Source organism: Globicephala melas, chromosome 3 (genome assembly GCF_963455315.2).
Source record: "Globicephala melas chromosome 3, mGloMel1.2, whole genome shotgun sequence".
Classification (NCBI taxonomy): Eukaryota; Metazoa; Chordata; class Mammalia; order Artiodactyla; family Delphinidae; genus Globicephala; species Globicephala melas.
Genome location: NC_083316.1, coordinates 170,721,728 through 170,739,797, shown reverse-complemented (window position 1 = coordinate 170,739,797; position 18,070 = coordinate 170,721,728). Strand labels below are relative to the sequence as shown.

Genomic DNA, 18,070 nt, shown 5'->3' with positions numbered 1-18,070 from the left:
GCTGCAAGAAGGCGGGCGGTAAAATTAGTAAATCTCTGAGGAATTTAGAGGTGTTAAAGTAAACTGAAAGGAAATACGACTGCTGGAGATGTTTTTTACTTGGCGCTCTGGAAAACTGTGCCGAAGATAAGATTACGTTAGGATGTTCTAGCTGAAAAGTGATTTAATTTCCGGCCTTTAAATAGTCTCGCGAAAAAATTTGGTTTGAGTTTTTTGGGAACCTCCCTTCCCCACCGAGGCAGAGCGCGTACTGGGTGTTCTTAAAGGTTGCAGTTTTATCCCCGTCTTCCGCCGAACGGTAAAAAGCAATATAACTTCCTTCTTTCTCTGCTCTTGGGGTGGGTTGGGGCGTTTACCTGAGCGCCTGGCCGCAAGCAAAACAGGTTAAACAAGGTCGTTTTCTCTGTTCTTCCACCTCCCAGCTGCGATTCCCCGACCTTTCCGGCACGTGGAAAACAATTTTTCCACGGAGCGGGGGTAGGATTGTTCAGGCGGTAATGCGAGCGAAGGGGGGTGGCAGATGAAGCTTCGCTCGCTGGCCAGCTGCTCACCTCTTGCTGTGCGGCCCGGTTCCTAACAGGCCGCGGACTGCTACCGGTCCGCGGCCCAGGGGTTGGGGACCCCTGCCCTAGTGACTTTAGCTCTTCCTTCTGAGAACCGGGCCGCTCAGGTGGGTCACCTCCCCATCTCTCTCCTGCTCCCTGGCCGCCAGGCCCCTGTCCCGGCCATTCGGGGATGACGGAGTGGACAGGTCTCCTCCAGCTAAAGTGGGGTCACGAAAGGTCCGTACCTGGCCCTGCCTTCCTCTTGGCTGCCACGGGGTGCCCGCCTACGGTGTCCCAGGCCTGGGGTCCCTCGTCTGGACCACATACACGCTCACTCATCTTTGAAACGTCTCGGCGCCTCCCAGCAGCCATGGTAGTAATAGGACCTAACATTCATTGAATACCTACGGTATGCCAGGTGCTTCCACCTCCTGCTCCAAAGCAAGGCGGGGTGGGCTGCGGCAGGAAGTGTGGAAGGGCAGGAGGAGCCGGAGGCGAGGGGCCTGGGAGAGGATGCCTGACCCTGGGGAAGGACACGTTCGTGTCCCAGGGCCTGCACTGGGTGTTAGGGACACAGCGGCGGCCAATGCAGTACCGGTTCCTGCCCTAGCAGAGCTCAGGGACCAACAGGAGACAGGCAGACCGCCAAGTGGATATCTGGTCTGGTTCCCGATGGTGACAATCCCACTGAAGGGCACAGTCAGGGCCTCTGAGAAAGCCCAGAGCATTGGGGTGGGGGTGTTGTTTCCTGGGGGGGGGGTCCTATTCTGAATTGCACTGGGTGGTCAGGGAGGGAGGAGACTTTTCAGCTATGACCTGGAGCCTGAGAGAACCTTCCAGACCTACCTGCCGGCTTTCATAATCCTGGGAGCCCCACTCCCTGGAGGTGGACGGGTCTACCACAACCAGGAGGCTAAAATCATTCTCTTCCTGTTTCACAGGGAGTGCTCTGCACAGGGCCTGGCATACGGTAGGCATTCAATCGATGCAAATTATTTTTTTTTAATGAATTTATTCATTTTATTTATTTATTTTTGGCTACGTTGGGTCTTTGTTGCTGTGTGCAGGCTTTCTCTAGTTGTGGAGAGCGGGGGCTACTCTCCCTTGCGTGGGCTTCTCATTGCCGTGGCTTCTCTTGTTGTGGAGCATAGGCTCTAGGCGTGCAGGCTTCAGTAGTTGTAGCACGCAGGTTCACTAGTTGTGGCACACGGGCTTAGTTGCTCCGCAGCATGTGGGATCCTCCCAGACCAGAGCTCAAACCCATATCTCCTACATTGGCGGGCAGATTCTTAACCACTGCGCCACCAGGGAAACCCGTAAACTTTACTTTTATTGGTGTAATTTGTGTGGAAATGGGCCCGTGTGGCAAGCAGCTGCTGTGTTGGGCAGCGCCGTCTAGTGCTCACTCCCACATAGGGAAACATGCGGCCCTGGAGAGCAAGTGAAAGTCATGGTCACAGAAAAGGAGTATAGCGGGAGGTGGGGGCGGAGAGAGTTCCAAATCTAAGCCAAAGACACAAGGAAGGACCAGACCCCAGGCCCGCCCTTCTGGGCACAGTCGGGAATTTAGAAGATGGGCTGGATTTCGGAGGATGCTGTGGTCATCATGTGGTACCTGTTTGGGATGTGTGGGTGGCATTGGGACCTGGAGCCTGGGCTGGGGCTCACTGAGAAGGTGCTGGAAGGTGGACAGTGAACAGGCCAGGTGGAAAGAGTGTCAGGCGGAGGGCGCAGCCAGGACAAAGGCCCTGAGGCAGGCCTGGCGCTGATCATTAGCGGCAGAGCGAGGAGAAGCCCCCGTGTCTGGAGCAGAGTGAGCAAGGGAGAGCGTGGGGCCTGGAGGACACCTTTGTTGAGGGGGCAGTGGGCAGCCATGGAGGATTGGGAGCAAGGGAGGTTCCTGACCTAACAGGCTTGAGATTTTATTGTTACTTTTTTTTAAAATTTTGGCTGTGCCGGCTCTTAGTTGTGGCATGCAGGATCTTTAGTTGAGGCACGCGAACTCTTAGTTGCGGCATGCATGCGGGCTCCAGTTCCCCGACCAGGGGTGGAACCCGGGCCCCCTGCATTGCACGAAATCTTACCCACTGGACCACCAGAGAAGTTCCTGTTGTTACTGTTATTTTGTTTTCGCTGCATCGTTGGGGCCATAGGACCCTCCGGGGTCTCACTCAGAGCCCTGACACTGCAGGGAAGGGGCCCAAGCCCCTCACCACACCTGCAGCCCCTGTGCCCAGCCACCCAGACCGCCAGGCCCCACCCCCATAGCCCAGCACCGGAGGCTGAGGCTCTGGGGTTTCCTGCAACTCCAGGTCCTCCAGCCCCTGGCCCACGTCCCTCTGGCATCGCGGAGGAGATCCTGCCCCAGAATACCTACATCCGCCCCCAGTGAGCCTGCATCATTCCACACCTCCCCTACCCCCACTGCAGTCTCCCTGGGATCAGTCCGAGACAAAGAGGTGAGTGCGGGGGCGGGGGGGGGGCAGGGAGAGGGTGGCTGGTCAAGGGCGGAGGACAGCTGCAGAGGCCCCAGACCTCCCTGCCACGTTCTGACGCTAAGCCAAAATTCCTAAGATTTTGACATGTGTTGAGTCAACATGCCCTTACCTCAGCTGACTGGGGATTGGAACCCAGGCCCAGGTGGGGGCCGCTGAGGTCATAGGATCATACAGAACCACATAATTTTGTAAGTTTTAGGTCCTGGGGGAGTTTCTCAAATTATAATATGACAAGCTTTTGGAACCCCAGGGTTTCAAAATCTGGGATGTCTGATCTGAATTTCTTGAGTTCCAGGAGGCTGAGAATCTAGACCATGGGTCAATAAGCTTTTTTCTTTCTTTTTTTCTTTTTTAAGCTTTTTTCTGTAAAAGGCCAAAAAGTTAATATTTTCAGCTTTGCAGCCCAGGGACTACTCAGCCACAAGCAGTCTGTACACAAACAGCTGGGCGCCAATAAATCTCTGTCCAAACATGGAAATTTGGATATTATATGATTTCCATGTGTCATGGAATAGTATTCTTCTTTTGATTCTTTAAAAACCTCTTAAAAATGTAAACACCATTCCTAGCTCGCGGGCTATACCGGGAAAAAAAAAAAAAATAGCATCTGAATTTGACCCACAGTCCAGAACAGCGTTGGGCAGTAGAAAAATAAGACAAACCATACACAGAATTTTAAATGTTGGCTCATGTTAAAGAACTAAAAGATAATAGTTTTGGTCATATATTTCACTTCACTTAATATCTGGGAAATATGATCATTGCAACAGGTAATCGATATGAAAAATGATGTATGAGGTATTTCACACCTGTTTCTGTCCCGTGTCTGAAATCTGGCCTGTTTCCCGACACTGACGTTTCCTCGGAGACACTCATATGTAGCCCGACTGCGTAAAACTGACGCTGAAAAGGAAAACGCGTGCACACCCAAATGGTTTCACGTATACTCAGACATTTTCCAAAAACTGGATCCGGTGTTGGTTTGCACTTTTAAATTGGAATCAGTTAAAATCAAGGAAAGTGAAGGTTTCCCTTCCTTGGCCTTGCCAGCCACACCTCCAGGACTCAGGAGCCGCGCAGCCGGCGGGACAGGGCCCAGGAGGGCATTCTCGGTGCCATCTCGGTCCCATTGGTCACCACTGGTCTAAATGCCAAGATTTGCGTCACCCAGCACTTATGTGGTACCTACAATGTCCCAGGCATTTTTCTGGGCACCTGGTGAATGTCAATGCCTGGGAGGTAAGCCCATTTCTCAGGTGAGAGACTGAGGCCTGGCGGCATTGGGGGGCTTGTCCCGTTCACCAGAGGGAAGGCAGGCAGGTGGTTCTAAAGTTTGGAATCATCCAGGCTCAGTCTTCTGTGGTTTAGCTCCTGTCCAGCCCTGCAGAGGCCCCACAGCCGCCCGGCGCCCCAGACATGGCCGGCCCCTGCACTGGAGTATGCCTGCCTCGGTGAGTATCAGCGGGTGTCACGTGCAACTTCCCTGTCCAGAGGCCCCCAGCTCTGGATGGTGTCCCTGGAGAGTCACTGGTGGCCCCCCTGGACAAGCACCAGGGGTCAGGGCATGACAGGAGGACCATGGGCGTGTTGCCGGCAGCCACTGACAACCCCAGGCTGGAGTAGGTACTCAGGGGACTGGCTCGAGCCTCCTTCCCCACAGTACCCTGGGTCCTGCCCACCCCCGTGCCCCAGCAGGACCTGCAAGGGGTCCACTCAAACCGCCCTCTGCCCCCACAACTCCCCACCTAGACACTGATGAACCACCCATTTCCACACCCCACCTCACTGTCTCATTGTTGACCACTGGTTCCCATTTCACACATGAAGAAACACACCCAGCAGGGAAGAGACTCACCCAAGACCACCTGGCTAGGACTTGAACCCTGAAGAAAGCCTTCAGATAGATGGAATGGGAGACGTACAGTCAGGGAAAGTCAGTAGATATCCGGGGAGTGGGGTGCCAGGGAGGAGTGCTCCCAGGGAAGGACAGGGTGAGTCATCTCTAAGACCTCACAGAGCCCAACCAGCCACTTGTCAAATGTGTCAAACTCCTACTTATGCTTCAAAACCCCACATCCCACATCCCCTCTTACATGCCTCTTTCCTTCACCCCTCCAGTGGAGCACCCACTCCCTCCCCTATTTCCTCCACCGCAGGTCCCGCCTTCTGTCCTGTACCTGCTTGCATGGAGCAGGGGTGCCTATGCCTGGGTTTGTCTTCCCAGGGATGGACAGGGCCAGAGCCAAGGTCTCCTGGGAGCCAGTATCGCCTAACAAGGGGCTGGCCCAGAGGCCCCAACAGGGAGCTTTCAATGAATGAATGAATAGGTGTGTGAATGAATGAGTTACTGAAGAAATGAATTTATTTATTCTGTTATTAATTTATCTGTACAAGCAGGCAGCTCCTGTTGAGTGCCAAGTGTGTGCCTGGCCTGGTTCCCTTGGCAGCCTCAGCCCTATCCCCAAGGCATCTCCTGACTTCAACTCTCTGTTGTTTCACCCCCTTCCCTATTCCCCACCATCCCTCAGCCCAGAATTGAAGGCCCCTTCACATCCCCTACTTCCCCGCCCTATCAGATTGATCTCTACACGCTTTCAACCACTGACGGTCCCTCCAGGTCTTTGCATGTTCTGCCAGGAACACTAATCCCTTTTGGACTGGCGAACTCCGACTCATCCACCAAAGCCCCAGCACCAATGGCCCCTCCTCTGAAGAGCCTGCCCTAGTTCCCTTGCTAACCATCCAGCTAGGAGAGTTCCCAGAAGGGGACCTAGACTGGGAGGCGCCTCTAAGTGGCAGAGAAGGGGTTCCTCATTAGTGTCCCAAGGGAATTAGGGTCCCACCCAACCATTCCCCCCTGCCATCATCGTGCAAAAGAGTAAACTGAGACCCAGAAAGGGTGAGAGAGCCGCCTTGGGGCTCCCAGCAGGGAGAGGGCAGGGGTGCAGGGTCTCGGCGGTGCGGGGCCCCGGTCCCTCCCTGCCTCAGTCTCCCGTGGGTTCAGAGAGGGCGGGGCCCTCCGGGCTTCTGGTGACGGGGTGCTGCGCCGGGGCGGGGGTCGGGCGGTTGAGGGGCTCAGGAAGCCCGCAGCCGCAGGAATCCGGCGCCGAGCGGCCTTATAAGGACATGTGCGCCGGGCGCCAATCAGCGGCGGGGGCGGGGCGCCGGGTCCGCGTCCCCCGCCGGCTCGCCTGCCAGCCCGGCCGTCCGTCCGTCCCGTCCCGTCCCTTCCCGTCCCTTCCCGCGGCGCCGCGCCCGCCAGCCATGAGCTCCACGCAGTTCAACAAGGGGCCCTCGTACGGGCTCTCGGCCGAGGTCAAGAACCGGGTGAGTGAGGGGCGCACCCCCGCCCCGCCAGCCCTGCCCGTCGCACCCTCCGCTGCTGCAGGGCGGGCGACCCGCCGGATCCCCAGCGTCGGGGGCGGCCCTCCTTCCTAACCTCTGGGGGGTGCTCCCGAAGCTCCCCCAACTCGGCGGAAGCAGTGAGGTCTGTGCTCTGGCAGCCCCCAACATCTGGGAGCGGTTGGGTCTAACCCCTTCCCCAGCCCTGCGCCTCCAGCCCTCCCCCGCCTGAAGCCCCCCGTCCACCGCTCTCAACCCCCCAGCCCTGGGCCCCTCCAGAGCTTCAAGGCCTGAGAAGGCCCGAGGGAACCCCAGCGGCCCCCTTCTCATCCCCCTCCCCCACTTCTGCTTTTGGGGCCACTTAAGCTTAGGGGAGGGGAGGGGAAGGGGGTGGGCCGAGTGTTTGTGAGAAGCCCGTTGCCCCCCCCAGGAATTCCCCGACCTCTTACACCTGGGAGGCGGGGCACCCAGGGGGAAGGTGGAGTTGAGGGGGCCTGCCTTCCACCTCGCACCCCCTGCTGTTCCTTTCCACATTCTCTTTGTCCCCGTCTGACAAACTTTAAAGGGGTAGCTAAGGCGTCCGCAGGATCCGTGGGATCCCCTGAATGTGACCCTAAGATGTGGGTTTTGTAACTTGCAAATGCGGGCTGGGACCTGGGGACACACTTTTAAAGAAAGCACTTGTGGTTCTGGCTCAGAGAGAGGGGCAGGCACGTCTGCAAGGCCACACAGCAGGGTCAGCGCACCTAGGGAGAGAGGAGCAGAGGATGATCCCAGCCCTGAGGGAGGTCCTAAGCCTGACCCGCAAGGGTCATCCAGCCGGAAGGGTGAAGGGGAGTGTGTCATCCCTGTCCACCCGACACGCACACACCGACACCTGGGAGTGTGGTCCCACAGCGGCAGCCGCCCCGCCGGGAGCCTGCCTGGGCACGCCGAGGACACAGCCCTGCCAGCTCCCAGGCCCCTGCCCGGTCGGCACTCCAGGGCCTGCAGACACGAGGGAGAATTTCCGCATCACCTCTGTGAGCCCCAAGGAGCCTCCTTCCAGCCCGTTTGGGAAGTCGAGGGACTGAGCATGGTCCCTGGGCAAGCTCCCCATGATTCCCCCTTAAACACACAATTCCCCACTCCAGCAATAATGCCATGGTGAGGAGGGGGGTGTTTACGGGCCCCACCCAGCGCCAGGATGGTCCAAGACCCCTGGTTTGCACACGGGGTTCAGAGACATTGCTCAAACTGCCCAGAAGCACACAGCTGGCCAGAGGCAGAGTCAGTCAGGACTCGAACCCAGACCTGCCGCAGCCACTGCCCCATGGCCACCGGTTCTCCTGGCAGTCCAGGCATCTCCCCTGAGGCAGCAGGAAGTGGGTGAGTACAGCACCCCAGCGGGGTGGGGGCTGCTTCCTGCAATGGAGTCCGTGGAGCCAGATTGACAGCTGCCTTGTCGGGGATGAGGTCAGAAGGCTCCCTGTGACCAGCCCTCAGTTTGCAGGTCTGGAGAATGGGTGGGCCACCCCCGAATTGGAAACCAGGTTCCTGTGGCTTCTCAGCCACGCCCCATCCACTTTACCAGCTGCTTGAGAGGAGGAGGGAGACCCGGGGCCCTCTCTGCCCAGCCCCCCAGGCCTCAGTCCCCCACCCCCCCATGGCCCGGAGGCAGGCTGAGGTCCAGTGTATCCCTCTGAGATCCCTGGCCGGCTGGGGGGCCTAGACCACTGGGAACAGCTGGTCCCGATTTAGCAGGGAGGCAGCGGCTGCATTCCTGGCAGTTTGCGGTGGGGAGGAATGTGCTGAAGGCTGGCTGGGCAGCCACTGCGGGCGGGGCTGGGCCCTGCGAGCCGTCGGGGACGGGGCCCAGCTGGGCAGGCGGGCCAGGCGTCCAGACCAGCCTGCCTGCTTCAAGCTCGGCTCTCATAATGACACCCTCTGCTTCCTCCAGCCCTGCTGCTCCCCGGCCTGCGGGAACCAGAGGAGACCCGCGGGAACTAGAGACCCGCGGGAGCCAGAGACCGGGCAGATGGGGTTAGCAGGCCAACCTCCCGCCTTTGTGTCCCCTGTGCTCTGGGCGGCTCAGCCCTGGTCCTGCATCTGGGGCTTTATATGCAGGAAGCGGGAAGCGGCGCCCAAGTTTGGAAAGCCTTATGAAAACAATTCAAACATAAATGGGGAAACGGAGGCACAGGGTGAAAACTTTCCATGGTCACGGGGAGCTGGGGGCAGAGCTGGGAGGAGGACTTGGGGCTGCAAAGGCAGCTCTGGGTCCCTGTGCCCTCCAGGTGTGTAGAGGAGAGGAAAAGAGACGGGCAGGGATGGCGTGAGTAAAGGTGGGCAGGGGTCTGGGGTCGAAGCCCACCCAGCTGGGCAGCCAGGTCCTCAGCTTCTTCCCACCCCTCCAGGGAGCCGCCCTGGGGCTGCCCGCACACCACACCGTCCTGGGTCTCCCTGGGTGCTGTGAGATGCTGTCGTGGGGAGCAGGGAGTGTTGTGTCTGTGGACAGCAGTGAGCGCTGATGCAGGACCATAAGCATCTTTATCCAGAGACAGCCTGAGCTGGATGGCGCGGCTCGTAGTGAGGATGGAACGTAAGCTAGGAGATAGATCATATGGCAGAAGATGGAGAAAAGCTAGAAAGAAAATAAAGGAGGGCTGGGGGTGGAGGGGATGAGGAGGGCTGTCATAGCCAGGTAGTCAGGGAGGTCCTCTCCAAGCTACAGCTGGAGTGAAGGGAGGGACCCAGCTGTGCAGACATCTGAGTCCAAAGTGACAGCATGTGCAAAGGCCCTGAGGCAGTAACTGGCCCTGTGGCCAGTTCAAGGGGCAGAGAAAGGTTTGGTGGTTCCTTAGTAAGTTAAGCTTAGGATTATCTTGTGACCCATCAATTCTACTCCCTGGTATATACCCCAAAGAATTGAAAACAAGTGTTCAAATAAAACTGGTAAACGGATGTCTATAGCAGCTTGATTCACAAGAGCCAAAAGGTGGAAACAGCCCAAATACCCATCAGCAGGTTAATGGTTAAACACGTGTCCCTCCACACACGGTAACAGCACTCAGCCATGAAAATGGGTGAAGCCTGACACTCGCTACAGCGTGGATGGACCCTGAGACCATGATGCTCGGTGAGAGAAGCCAGACACAGAAGGACACACAGGGTGTGATTCCATTGATGGGAAACGTCCAGAACAGGCAGATCCACAGACGCAGAGAGTGGATTCCTGGTTGTCAGGGACTGAGGGCAGGGAGGAGTGGGAGGTGGCAGCTTATAGGGACGGGCTTCCTTTTGAGATGACGGAATATTCTGGAACCAGACAGAGGGGATGGTTGCACAACCTGGTGAATGTACTAAATGCCACTGATTTATGAGCTTTAAAATGAGCTTTAAAATGGTACCTCTTGTGTGTTTCTCAACACAATTTAAAAACAACAGGGAAAGGCCAGTGTCTCTAGTGCTGGGAGACCAGGGAGGTGGCGGACGTGGGGGCAGATCCTTCCGGGGCCGTGTTGGCTGCCCTGTGGGGTTTGACACCAGTGAAAGTAGATTAGCCCCGACGATTGTCAGTGAGAGATGTGGGGTGGTTTATCTGTGCTGATGGGAAAGGGTCTGCTTAGGTGGCGTGGGGACCTCTAGGCCCCTCGGTCTTTTCTTCCCCTGGAGCCCTGGGCCCTGCCGTATTAGGAGCTTCACTGGGCTCCCGCTGGGTATGTGCTCACGCCAACACTGTACCCTCTGCCCCTCCAGCTCCTATCCAAATATGACCCTCAGAAGGAGGCAGAGCTCCGAAGCTGGATCGAGGGACTCACTGGCCTCTCCATCGGCCCCGACTTCCAGAAGGGTCTGAAGGATGGGATCATCTTATGCACGTGAGTGCGTGTATCCGCATATGCTCATCACCCTGACTGTTCTGCACAATGAGGTCACGCTCCACGTGCTGTGTGACGCCTGCTTGCTTTTCCTGATGGGTCTCTGGTCTTTCTTGCTCTTCTTCCTTTTTCTTGTGTTACTGCTTTGTCTAGGATCTCTAATGTGGAGCATCCTCTCGGGAGAGCCTATAACATTTCTGGAAGACCTTCTTTGCTGCACCCTATTCAGCCGTGGTTCAAACGTTCCATGGTTTGCACCTTAAAAATGTTAACGGAAATTCCCAGATTCACTCCCCAAACCTGGTGGTTCTGGACTATACTCCCAGTGCTGGTTATTGTCACTCTTTGGCATCTTTGCATCTTTGGTGGGTGAAGACTGGATTGCAAGAGGGGAAACTGAGGCCCAGGGAGAGGCAGTGAGGTTGGCCAGGAAGGCATGAATTAGTCTCTTGGGTCTCTGAAGTCCTGCTACACTAATGGAGGTTCCCTTTTCCCCACCATCCCATATGCCCCCCCCAGACTCATGAATAAGCTGCAGCCAGGCTCAGTCCCTAAGATCAACCGCTCCATGCAGAACTGGCACCAGGTGAGGGACAGGGGGGTGGAATGAGGATGGGGCTGGGGGACCCCATCTGACCGGGGGGGGGTAAGACCGAGGCCCCTCACTATCCTTTTCCTGCTTCCTCCCAGCTAGAAAACCTCTCCAACTTCATCAAGGCCATGGTCAGCTACGGCATGAACCCTGTGGACCTGTTCGAGGCCAACGACCTGTTTGAGAGTGGGAATCTAACACAGGTGCAGGTGTCTCTTCTTGCCCTGGCCGGGAAGGTGAGGCCCAGAGAGGCACAGCAATCTGCTCAAAGTAACACAGCGAGCCAGGTGGGGATTTTCAGAGGCTGTTCATTCATTCCTTCACAAAGATTTCTGAGCACCCACGAGGCGCCGGGCACTTTGGATCCAAGGGTGACCAAGGCAGACACAGTCAACCCCTTTATGGGCAGACAACAAACAAATCTCCATTTTTTTTATTTACAAAAAATTTTATGTTAGAGCATTTTTAGGTTCACAACAAAACAGAGTGGAAGGTACAGAGACTTCCCGTCTACCCCCTGCCCCCACTCATGCACAGCCCCCCCTACTTTACATAATCAGTGAACCTCCGTGGACATCTCCTTAACACCCAGAGTTCCCATTAGGGTTTGCTCTTCAAATCATTGTTTTACAAATTATAAATCGTGAGAAGTGCCTTGAAGGAGAAGAAAGCGTTAGGCCCATGTCTAGGGTCTAAAACAGAGACCAAGACGGGCTGGAACAATGTTTCAGGAGGAGGAGGTTTTCATGTCAGGGAATTGTGTTCTGAACGGTGCTTTCAGAAACCCCCTGTGATTGCCACGTGGGTAGTGAGGTGGGGAGACCAGGGAGGAGTGGGGGACAGGCGTCCAGGGGAGAGACGATGGCCGTGGCCTGGCCGAGTGGCTGGGGCTGGGTAGAAGGAGGTGATGGAAGGTGAGAGAGATAGGAGGTGATGACGCCCCCTAAAATTCTTGGCCTGTGCAGCTGTAAGGCTGGGGCTGCCATTGCCTAGGGAGGGAAGGCGGGGGGCCACAGGGCTGCTGAGCCCGAGGTGTTGGGCTGCTGGTGTGGGGGGCAGGTTGCAGCCAGATACCTGGGCCTCCCCTGGGCTCACACACCCCGGGCCTGGCTGGGGGGACCCGGCTGCCCCTCCCTGATACTCCCACCCCCTCTTTCTCCCCAGGCCAAGACAAAGGGGATGCAGAGTGGCGTGGATATCGGCGTCAAATACTCGGAAAAGCAGGAGCGGAACTTTGATGATGCCACCATGAAGGCGGGCCAGTGTGTCATCGGGCTCCAGGTGGGTGCGCGGCTACTCCAGCCCCAGGGTGCGTGGGTGGTGGGCTTGTGATGCGACCCAGGCCCTGTCCAGCCTGGTAGCCCCTCAAGTTCGGGGCAGGGTCTGGAGGCCTGGTGGGGGCAGCCTGACCTCTCCCACCTGCGTCCCTGCAGATGGGCACCAACAAATGTGCCAGCCAGTCAGGCATGACGGCGTATGGCACCAGAAGGCATCTGTACGACCCCAAGAACCATATCCTGCCCCCCATGGACCACTCGACCATCAGCCTCCAGATGGGCACAAACAAGTGTGCCAGCCAGGTGGGCCTCCCCAGTCCCCCCGGGCCCCCACCCACCTTACCAAACCCTGAGGGCTCATCCCTGTTGCTGAGAGCATCTCCCACTGAAACCCACTCTGGGTTTCCCTCCTACTCCTCTGGCCGTGCCTGCTCTGACTCTGCCTCAGCCTGCTGTGTGTCCCAGGGGAAGTTACCAGCTCTCTGCCTCAGTTTCCCTCAAAGTTTTGCCCAGAGGCCCATCCAACTCTGATATTTTTAGACCCTGCAGTTGTCACTTTTCCTGCTATGTTGGTGTATCAGTGTGATGCTTTTGGAGCATTCAGGTCCTGGCAGGCCTGAGCCCCAGCCTGGGGAGCTTCCTGGCTGGCAGGGAGAGAGAGCTGGACCCAAACACCAGATCAACGCAGCACAGAGTCAGAAAAGAGAGGGTTCTGAGCAGGGCTTGGAAGGATCTGTAGGAGTTTGCACTGTGAGTGCAAAGACAGGGAGGTGGGAAAAGGTGTGAGAATTTAGGGGAAGTTCTCTGGGGCCTCTGTTTCCCCTTTTCTTCCCTCCCTGACGCCGCTTCTCTCTCTCCAGGTGGGCATGACGGCCCCAGGGACCCGGCGGCACATCTACGACACCAAGCTGGGGACAGACAAATGTGACAACTCTTCCATGTCCCTGCAGATGGGTTACACGCAGGGCGCCAATCAGAGCGGCCAGGTATTTGGCCTGGGCCGGCAGATATACGACCCCAAGTACTGCCCGCAAGGCCCAGCGGCCGATGGGGCTCCAGCGGCTGCCGGAGATGTCCCAGACCCGGGGGAGGCCCCAGGGTACCCCCCCTACTACCAGGAGGAGGCAGGCTACTGAGGCGCCCATGCGGGCTGTCTCCCATCATTGCCCCATCCGGGTTTTCGGGTTTTTCTGTGTATTTGTCTTGTTTTTCTTACATGTCTGAGTGCTGCCAGCTGAAGGTCTGGGGAGAAGGGGTGAAGGCCATATCCAGATGCATGTGGGGTGGGGGTCCCCGCCAGGGCACCTCCAGGCATGTTTCCTAACAGGCTTTGGGCCAAGTTGCAGGGGAGAAAGACGAAACCCGGGCAGGGAGGGGGACCGACCCCAAGTGGTTTCCGGTTGCTTCTTCCCTTCTTCTCTTTTCTCTGCCGATCAGTTTGTGGTTTCTGTACCCACAGAAGTTTCAGGCCGTTTTAGTGAAATGAAAATACTTTTTTTTTTCAGGGGAATGGTAGGGGGATGGTGGAGGGGGCTACTGGGAGAAGGTCAGGCCACAGTCCCAAAATATTGTAGGCCTCGTGAGGTACTGGATTTCCCTAGAACCCTCAGACCACCGGCCCTGTCCCTTGCCAGGGGCCCAGTTGGGATACTGAGGCCCAGGCAGGATAGTGCAGTTCTGAGTGGTTGAGGCAAAGCCAGAAACCCCCATACTTGTCCCCACACCCCACCAAATACTGCACAGGGACCCCCACCCAGAGGCCCTCCCGGGGACCAGCCCCTGCCCAGGAGCCCTGGGACCAAGAAATAATGTGAAATACCGACTGTGGACCAAAGGAAATAAAACCTCTTTTTCGGAAATGAAGGTGCTGGAGTTGGTGCCCAAGACAGGCTAGGGGGCGGTGCCTGGCTTGGATACCTTCTGGGGTCCTGGGATCTGGGGGTGGGGGGGACCTGGGGGTGGGGCAAAGGGCAAACCTGTAAGTAGGTCCTCAGGACGGTGGCTTCATCCAGCCTCCAGGCCTTTGTGCATTTACTCGTCCCAGAGTACCCTCCTGGCAAACTCCTATTCATCCTTAAAGCCCCAGTGCCAACAACAACACTCTCCTTTCTTTTTTTTAATTTATTATTATTATTTTTTGTGGTACGCGGGCCTCTCACTGTTGTGGTCTCTCCTGTTGCGGAGCACAGGCTCGGGATGCGCAGGCCCAGCGGCCATGGCTCACGGGCCCAGCCGCTCCGCGGCATGTGGGATCTTACCGGACCGGGGCACGAACCCGTGTTCCCTGCATCGGCAGGCGGACTCTCAACCACTGCGCCACCAGGGAAGCCCCCAAACTCTCCTTTCATGGAGCCCTTCCCACCCTTCTCACCTTTCCCAGCACCTCCAGAGCTGTGGATCCACACACTTGTTTCATTAGGACCTTGTGAAATATACCCAATTTTCTGGAGAGGGAAACATCTGGAGGTTTCTTCCAAATCAGGGTCACCATCGTGACCCAAGATTCTAATCTTAGGATATTGAGGGCCCCCTCCCCCTTCTGCCATCGCCTGGCCCACTGTAAGGACCGAGGAATGTTTGTGGAATGAATGAATGAACAAATGATGACTCTAGTCGAACCCCCATTTTCTGGATGGGCAAATGGAGTCCCAGAGTATTAGGGCGAGTTTGGCTAGGGCTGGAGGGAGAGTGGGGAGAAAGGGACCTCCTGAGACCAGGAGCTGCGGTATTGCAGGCGGCTATGCAACGTGGGCCTGGCCGGTGTGTTCGGAGGCCAACCCGCGTGGGATGAGCCGGGCGCCCCTCCTCCTTGGGGTGCTGCAGCAAGAGGCGAGCGATCCCTTTAAGAAACCCGGCTCGGCGCGGCCCGGCTGTGACCCCGCCTCCCCCGTCGGCGCGCGCGGCTCCGGTTGGCCCGGCCTCTGAGTGGCGGCTATGGAAGCCAATGGGAGCGGATGGGGCGGGGCCTGGCCGGGACGCGGGACGCGGGACGCCAGGTACAGGTCGCTGCCGCGGTGCCGCGCCTACTGCGAAGTCTTCTCTTTTTTTTTTTTGTGGTACGCGGGCCTCTCACTGTTGTGGCCTCTCCCGTTGCGGAGCACAGGCTCCGGACGCGCAGGCTCAGCGGCCATGGCTCACGGGCCCAGCCGCTCCGCGGCATGTGGGATCTTCCCGGACCGGGGCACGAACCCGAGTCTCCTGAATCGGCAGGCGGACTCTCAACCACTGCGCCACCAAGGAAGCCCTGAGGGCTCCTCTTAAAGGAGCCGCTCTCCCCAGCCGCTGTCGGGCGGAGGGAAGGAGGAAAGAGTTGGGGGCTGGAACGGTGGGAGTGTCCCGGAGAGAGAGGAAGGCCCTGAGACTCGAGGATGCAGGGGTGCGGATGGGTGGGAAGGAGGCAGATTCCGTGGGAAATCAGGGGTGAGGCCCGACTCCAGACTGTTACTCACCTTCACACCCTGCCGGGGAGTGTTGGGTGCGGCAGAATTGATCACTAAGTCTCCACGGGGAGGTATGAGCATCAGACTCACCAACCTACACCTGCAGCCCCTCTCCCCATTAGTACGCCGCTAAGCTCTCTGCCCCGTTTTACCAATACAGAAACAGAGGCTGTTCCCCGCAGGTCCCACTTGTAAAGGAGAGTCCTGGAGTGAGAGTCAGGGGTCCTGGGTCCACTCCCTGCCCCTCTGGCGGCCTCAGTTTCCCCATCTGTACAATGATGAAGTAGGCCAGGCTGGACAGTTCCAAGCAAGAACAGGATCAGGAATTGCTGGTTCCAGGCGCCGCCCCTGCTCTTTACTCATTTTCTGGATCTTGTGGGTCTTCTGAGCTGAAGAATACTACGTGAGGGGAGGGCAGATCTGGGGCCCTGCCTCCAGCTGGGTAACTTGCCTGTCTCTCTGGGGGCCTGGGGTGGCCCCTCTTCCAGCCAGTCGTGTAAAATACTCGTTGCTATTATCATTGGAGAAGAGCGCGGGGTGGGGTGGGGTGGGGGAAGGGAATCCTTCCCCGGGTTAGGGATGAGGCTGGGGGACGGGACCTGGAGGCCCCACCAGTAGGGCTTAGGGTGGAGCCTGGTGAGGAGAGAGTTAAGCCTAGGCTCCACCACCTGCAGGATTAATTGATCGCCTTTGGGCCCCCAGCTGCAGCCCTGGGCCCCTCAACCAATGAGATGCGAGGATGGATTCGGGCAGGGCTCCCATTGGCTTACTCCGCCCCTCTGGGGAGACAGGAGCCCCTTTAATTAGCGTGGACTGTTTGCTCGGCTCTAAGCAGAGCTTCCAGGAATAGAAGAGCGATAGAGAGATGATGAGGTTCAGAGAGGAACGGGGAGTTGCCCGCAGCCGCACAGTACGTCTTCAGCCTGACCCCCTCAGTCCTGTCTCCCGTCCATTCCCACCATGGCCTCCTGGACGCAGCTGATGCTGCTGCTTTGGAAGAATTTCCTGTACCGCAGGAGGCAGCCGGTAATGTCTGGTCGGGTGGGCCAGGGAGGGGCGGCCCGGGCGCCCCCCCACGGTTCCCCACTCCCCCCCGCCTGTTCTGCCCCCGCCGTTGCAGCTCTTGGTGGAGCTGATGTGGCCGCACGCCATTCCCACCCCCAACTTGGGCAGCATGAATGTAAGCCTCCCAACGTCCAGCACTTTGGGGTTAGGGTTAGCAGTGGTCACCCCGTGCACAGGGGCCCCAGGGAGAGTCCGGAGCACAGGCCGGGCACCCGAATCATGGCTGAGAGGGGGCACTCTGTCGCCGGGGCTGTCATCACGCTGGGGACTCAGACGAGAAGCCCACGTCCGGAGTCCCCGCAGGCCATTTCCCCAACAAGCCGCTGCCGTCAGCGGGTACCGTCCCTGGACTCTAGGGCCTCATCTGCAACATGAGCAACACCTGTTTCCCACGGCCCATGCTCACCGAGGAGCCTGGTGTCCTCAGCACCTTTAGGACTCCCTGTAAGCCAGCGGCAGCGGGGGCGGCCGGGTGTGTGTGGGTGGAGGGCCGCCCAGCCACCGCCTCCCGCCCTCTCTCTGTCCCCAGGGTCTCCCGGCTCCTGGCAGATGCCCACACTGTCCTGGGGGGCCCCAGGGCCCACAGGATGCTGGCTAGCCTGAGGCAGCTGATGCCTACGCTGAGGGCTGCACGTGGAGCAGGTGAGAAGGCAGGGCCCATGGCAGGCAGGGCGGGGCCGGGCTCTGAGCACGCGCCTGCCTCCACTTGCTGGGCTGTGAAGCACGGGATGGGGCGTGTCTCGGTTTAAGCTTTGCCTAACCCTGGGCTTCTGTGCTTTACTCCCTCAGCCTGGGCTCAGCTGAGTGACTAGCCCAAGGAGGGACCGTCCCTGGCCACGGAGCTGCTGGGGACACTGATGCAAGGGGTGAGGTGGGGCAGGGCAAGGCCAGCTGGAGCCCTGGACGCTGTTCTCGTGGAGTCCCGCCCTGCCCCTCGTGGGCCAGCCTCCAGGCCTTTGCCTGGGCCCTCCTTGGTGCCTGGGAGGGCACCTTGGTGCCTGAGATACTCCAGCCCTGAGACCTTGAACAAGCCCATTTGCCTCTAGCAGCCTCAGTTTCCCTGTTTGTAAAATGGGGCCTATGATAGTATGGACCCCCTGGGAACTTGGCAAGGTACTGGACCCCTGGTGAGACAGCAGTGACCGTCGTTGTCACCTGGTCATCTTTCTCCCCAGGAATCCCTGGCGTTTGTGCTGGGCCAGGCCCAGGATTCCTTAGACTGCCTTGTGGAAGCAGCAGAAGACCTGGCCCAGGAGGTAAGAGGCCCGCGCAGTCTCTACCCCAGCCAGGAAATTGGGTGGGCTGCCTGGAAGGGGAGGTGACAGGGCAGCCCCAGGCACCTATCTTTGGTAGGTTTTGGGGGGCACTTGGGCAGAAAGAGAGGGAGAAGGGTGCTCCTGGCGGAGTCCCCTGCCCTGGTTAAGGCTTGGCGGTAGGACCACGTGGAAGGG

The 18,070-nt window shown here is 58.2% G+C and overlaps 1 protein-coding gene across 4 annotated transcripts; it reads left to right on the top strand.

Annotated features, from left to right (window-relative positions):
• Window positions 1-183: 183 nt before the first annotated feature.
• On the top strand, window positions 184-13,616 carry CNN2 (calponin 2). 4 transcript variants are annotated; one of them, XM_070045365.1, is made up of 9 exons: window positions 184-298; window positions 2,858-3,004; window positions 4,412-4,494; window positions 10,124-10,245; window positions 10,765-10,831; window positions 10,936-11,124; window positions 12,002-12,118; window positions 12,271-12,417; window positions 12,975-13,616. In XM_070045365.1, exons 3-9 carry the CDS (start codon window positions 4,483-4,485, stop codon window positions 13,248-13,250), a joined length of 930 nt encoding a protein of 309 aa, XP_069901466.1. In that variant the 5' UTR covers window positions 184-298; window positions 2,858-3,004; window positions 4,412-4,482; the 3' UTR covers window positions 13,251-13,616. The 4 variants fall into 4 exon arrangements, with proteins under 4 accessions (XP_069901466.1, XP_069901467.1, XP_030701453.3 ...); XM_070045366.1 differs by lacking the exon at window positions 184-298 and adding an exon at window positions 1,388-1,515; XM_030845593.3 differs by lacking the exons at window positions 184-298; window positions 2,858-3,004; window positions 4,412-4,494 and adding an exon at window positions 6,211-6,370 and having other exon boundaries at window positions 10,936-11,073.
• The last annotated feature ends 4,454 nt before the right edge of the window (window positions 13,617-18,070 follow it).

Coding starts and splice junctions, on each gene's coding strand:
- CNN2 (XM_070045364.1), top strand. CDS start 6,308: ATGAGCTCCACGCAGTTCAACAAGGGGCCCTCGTACGGGCTCTCGGCC. Junction 10,246..10,764: donor GATGGGATCATCTTATGCAC/GTGAGTGCGTGT, acceptor TGCCCCCCCCAG/ACTCATGAATAAGCTGCAGC. Junction 11,125..12,001: donor AAAGTAACACAGCGAGCCAG/GTGGGGATTTTC, acceptor CTTTCTCCCCAG/GCCAAGACAAAGGGGATGCA.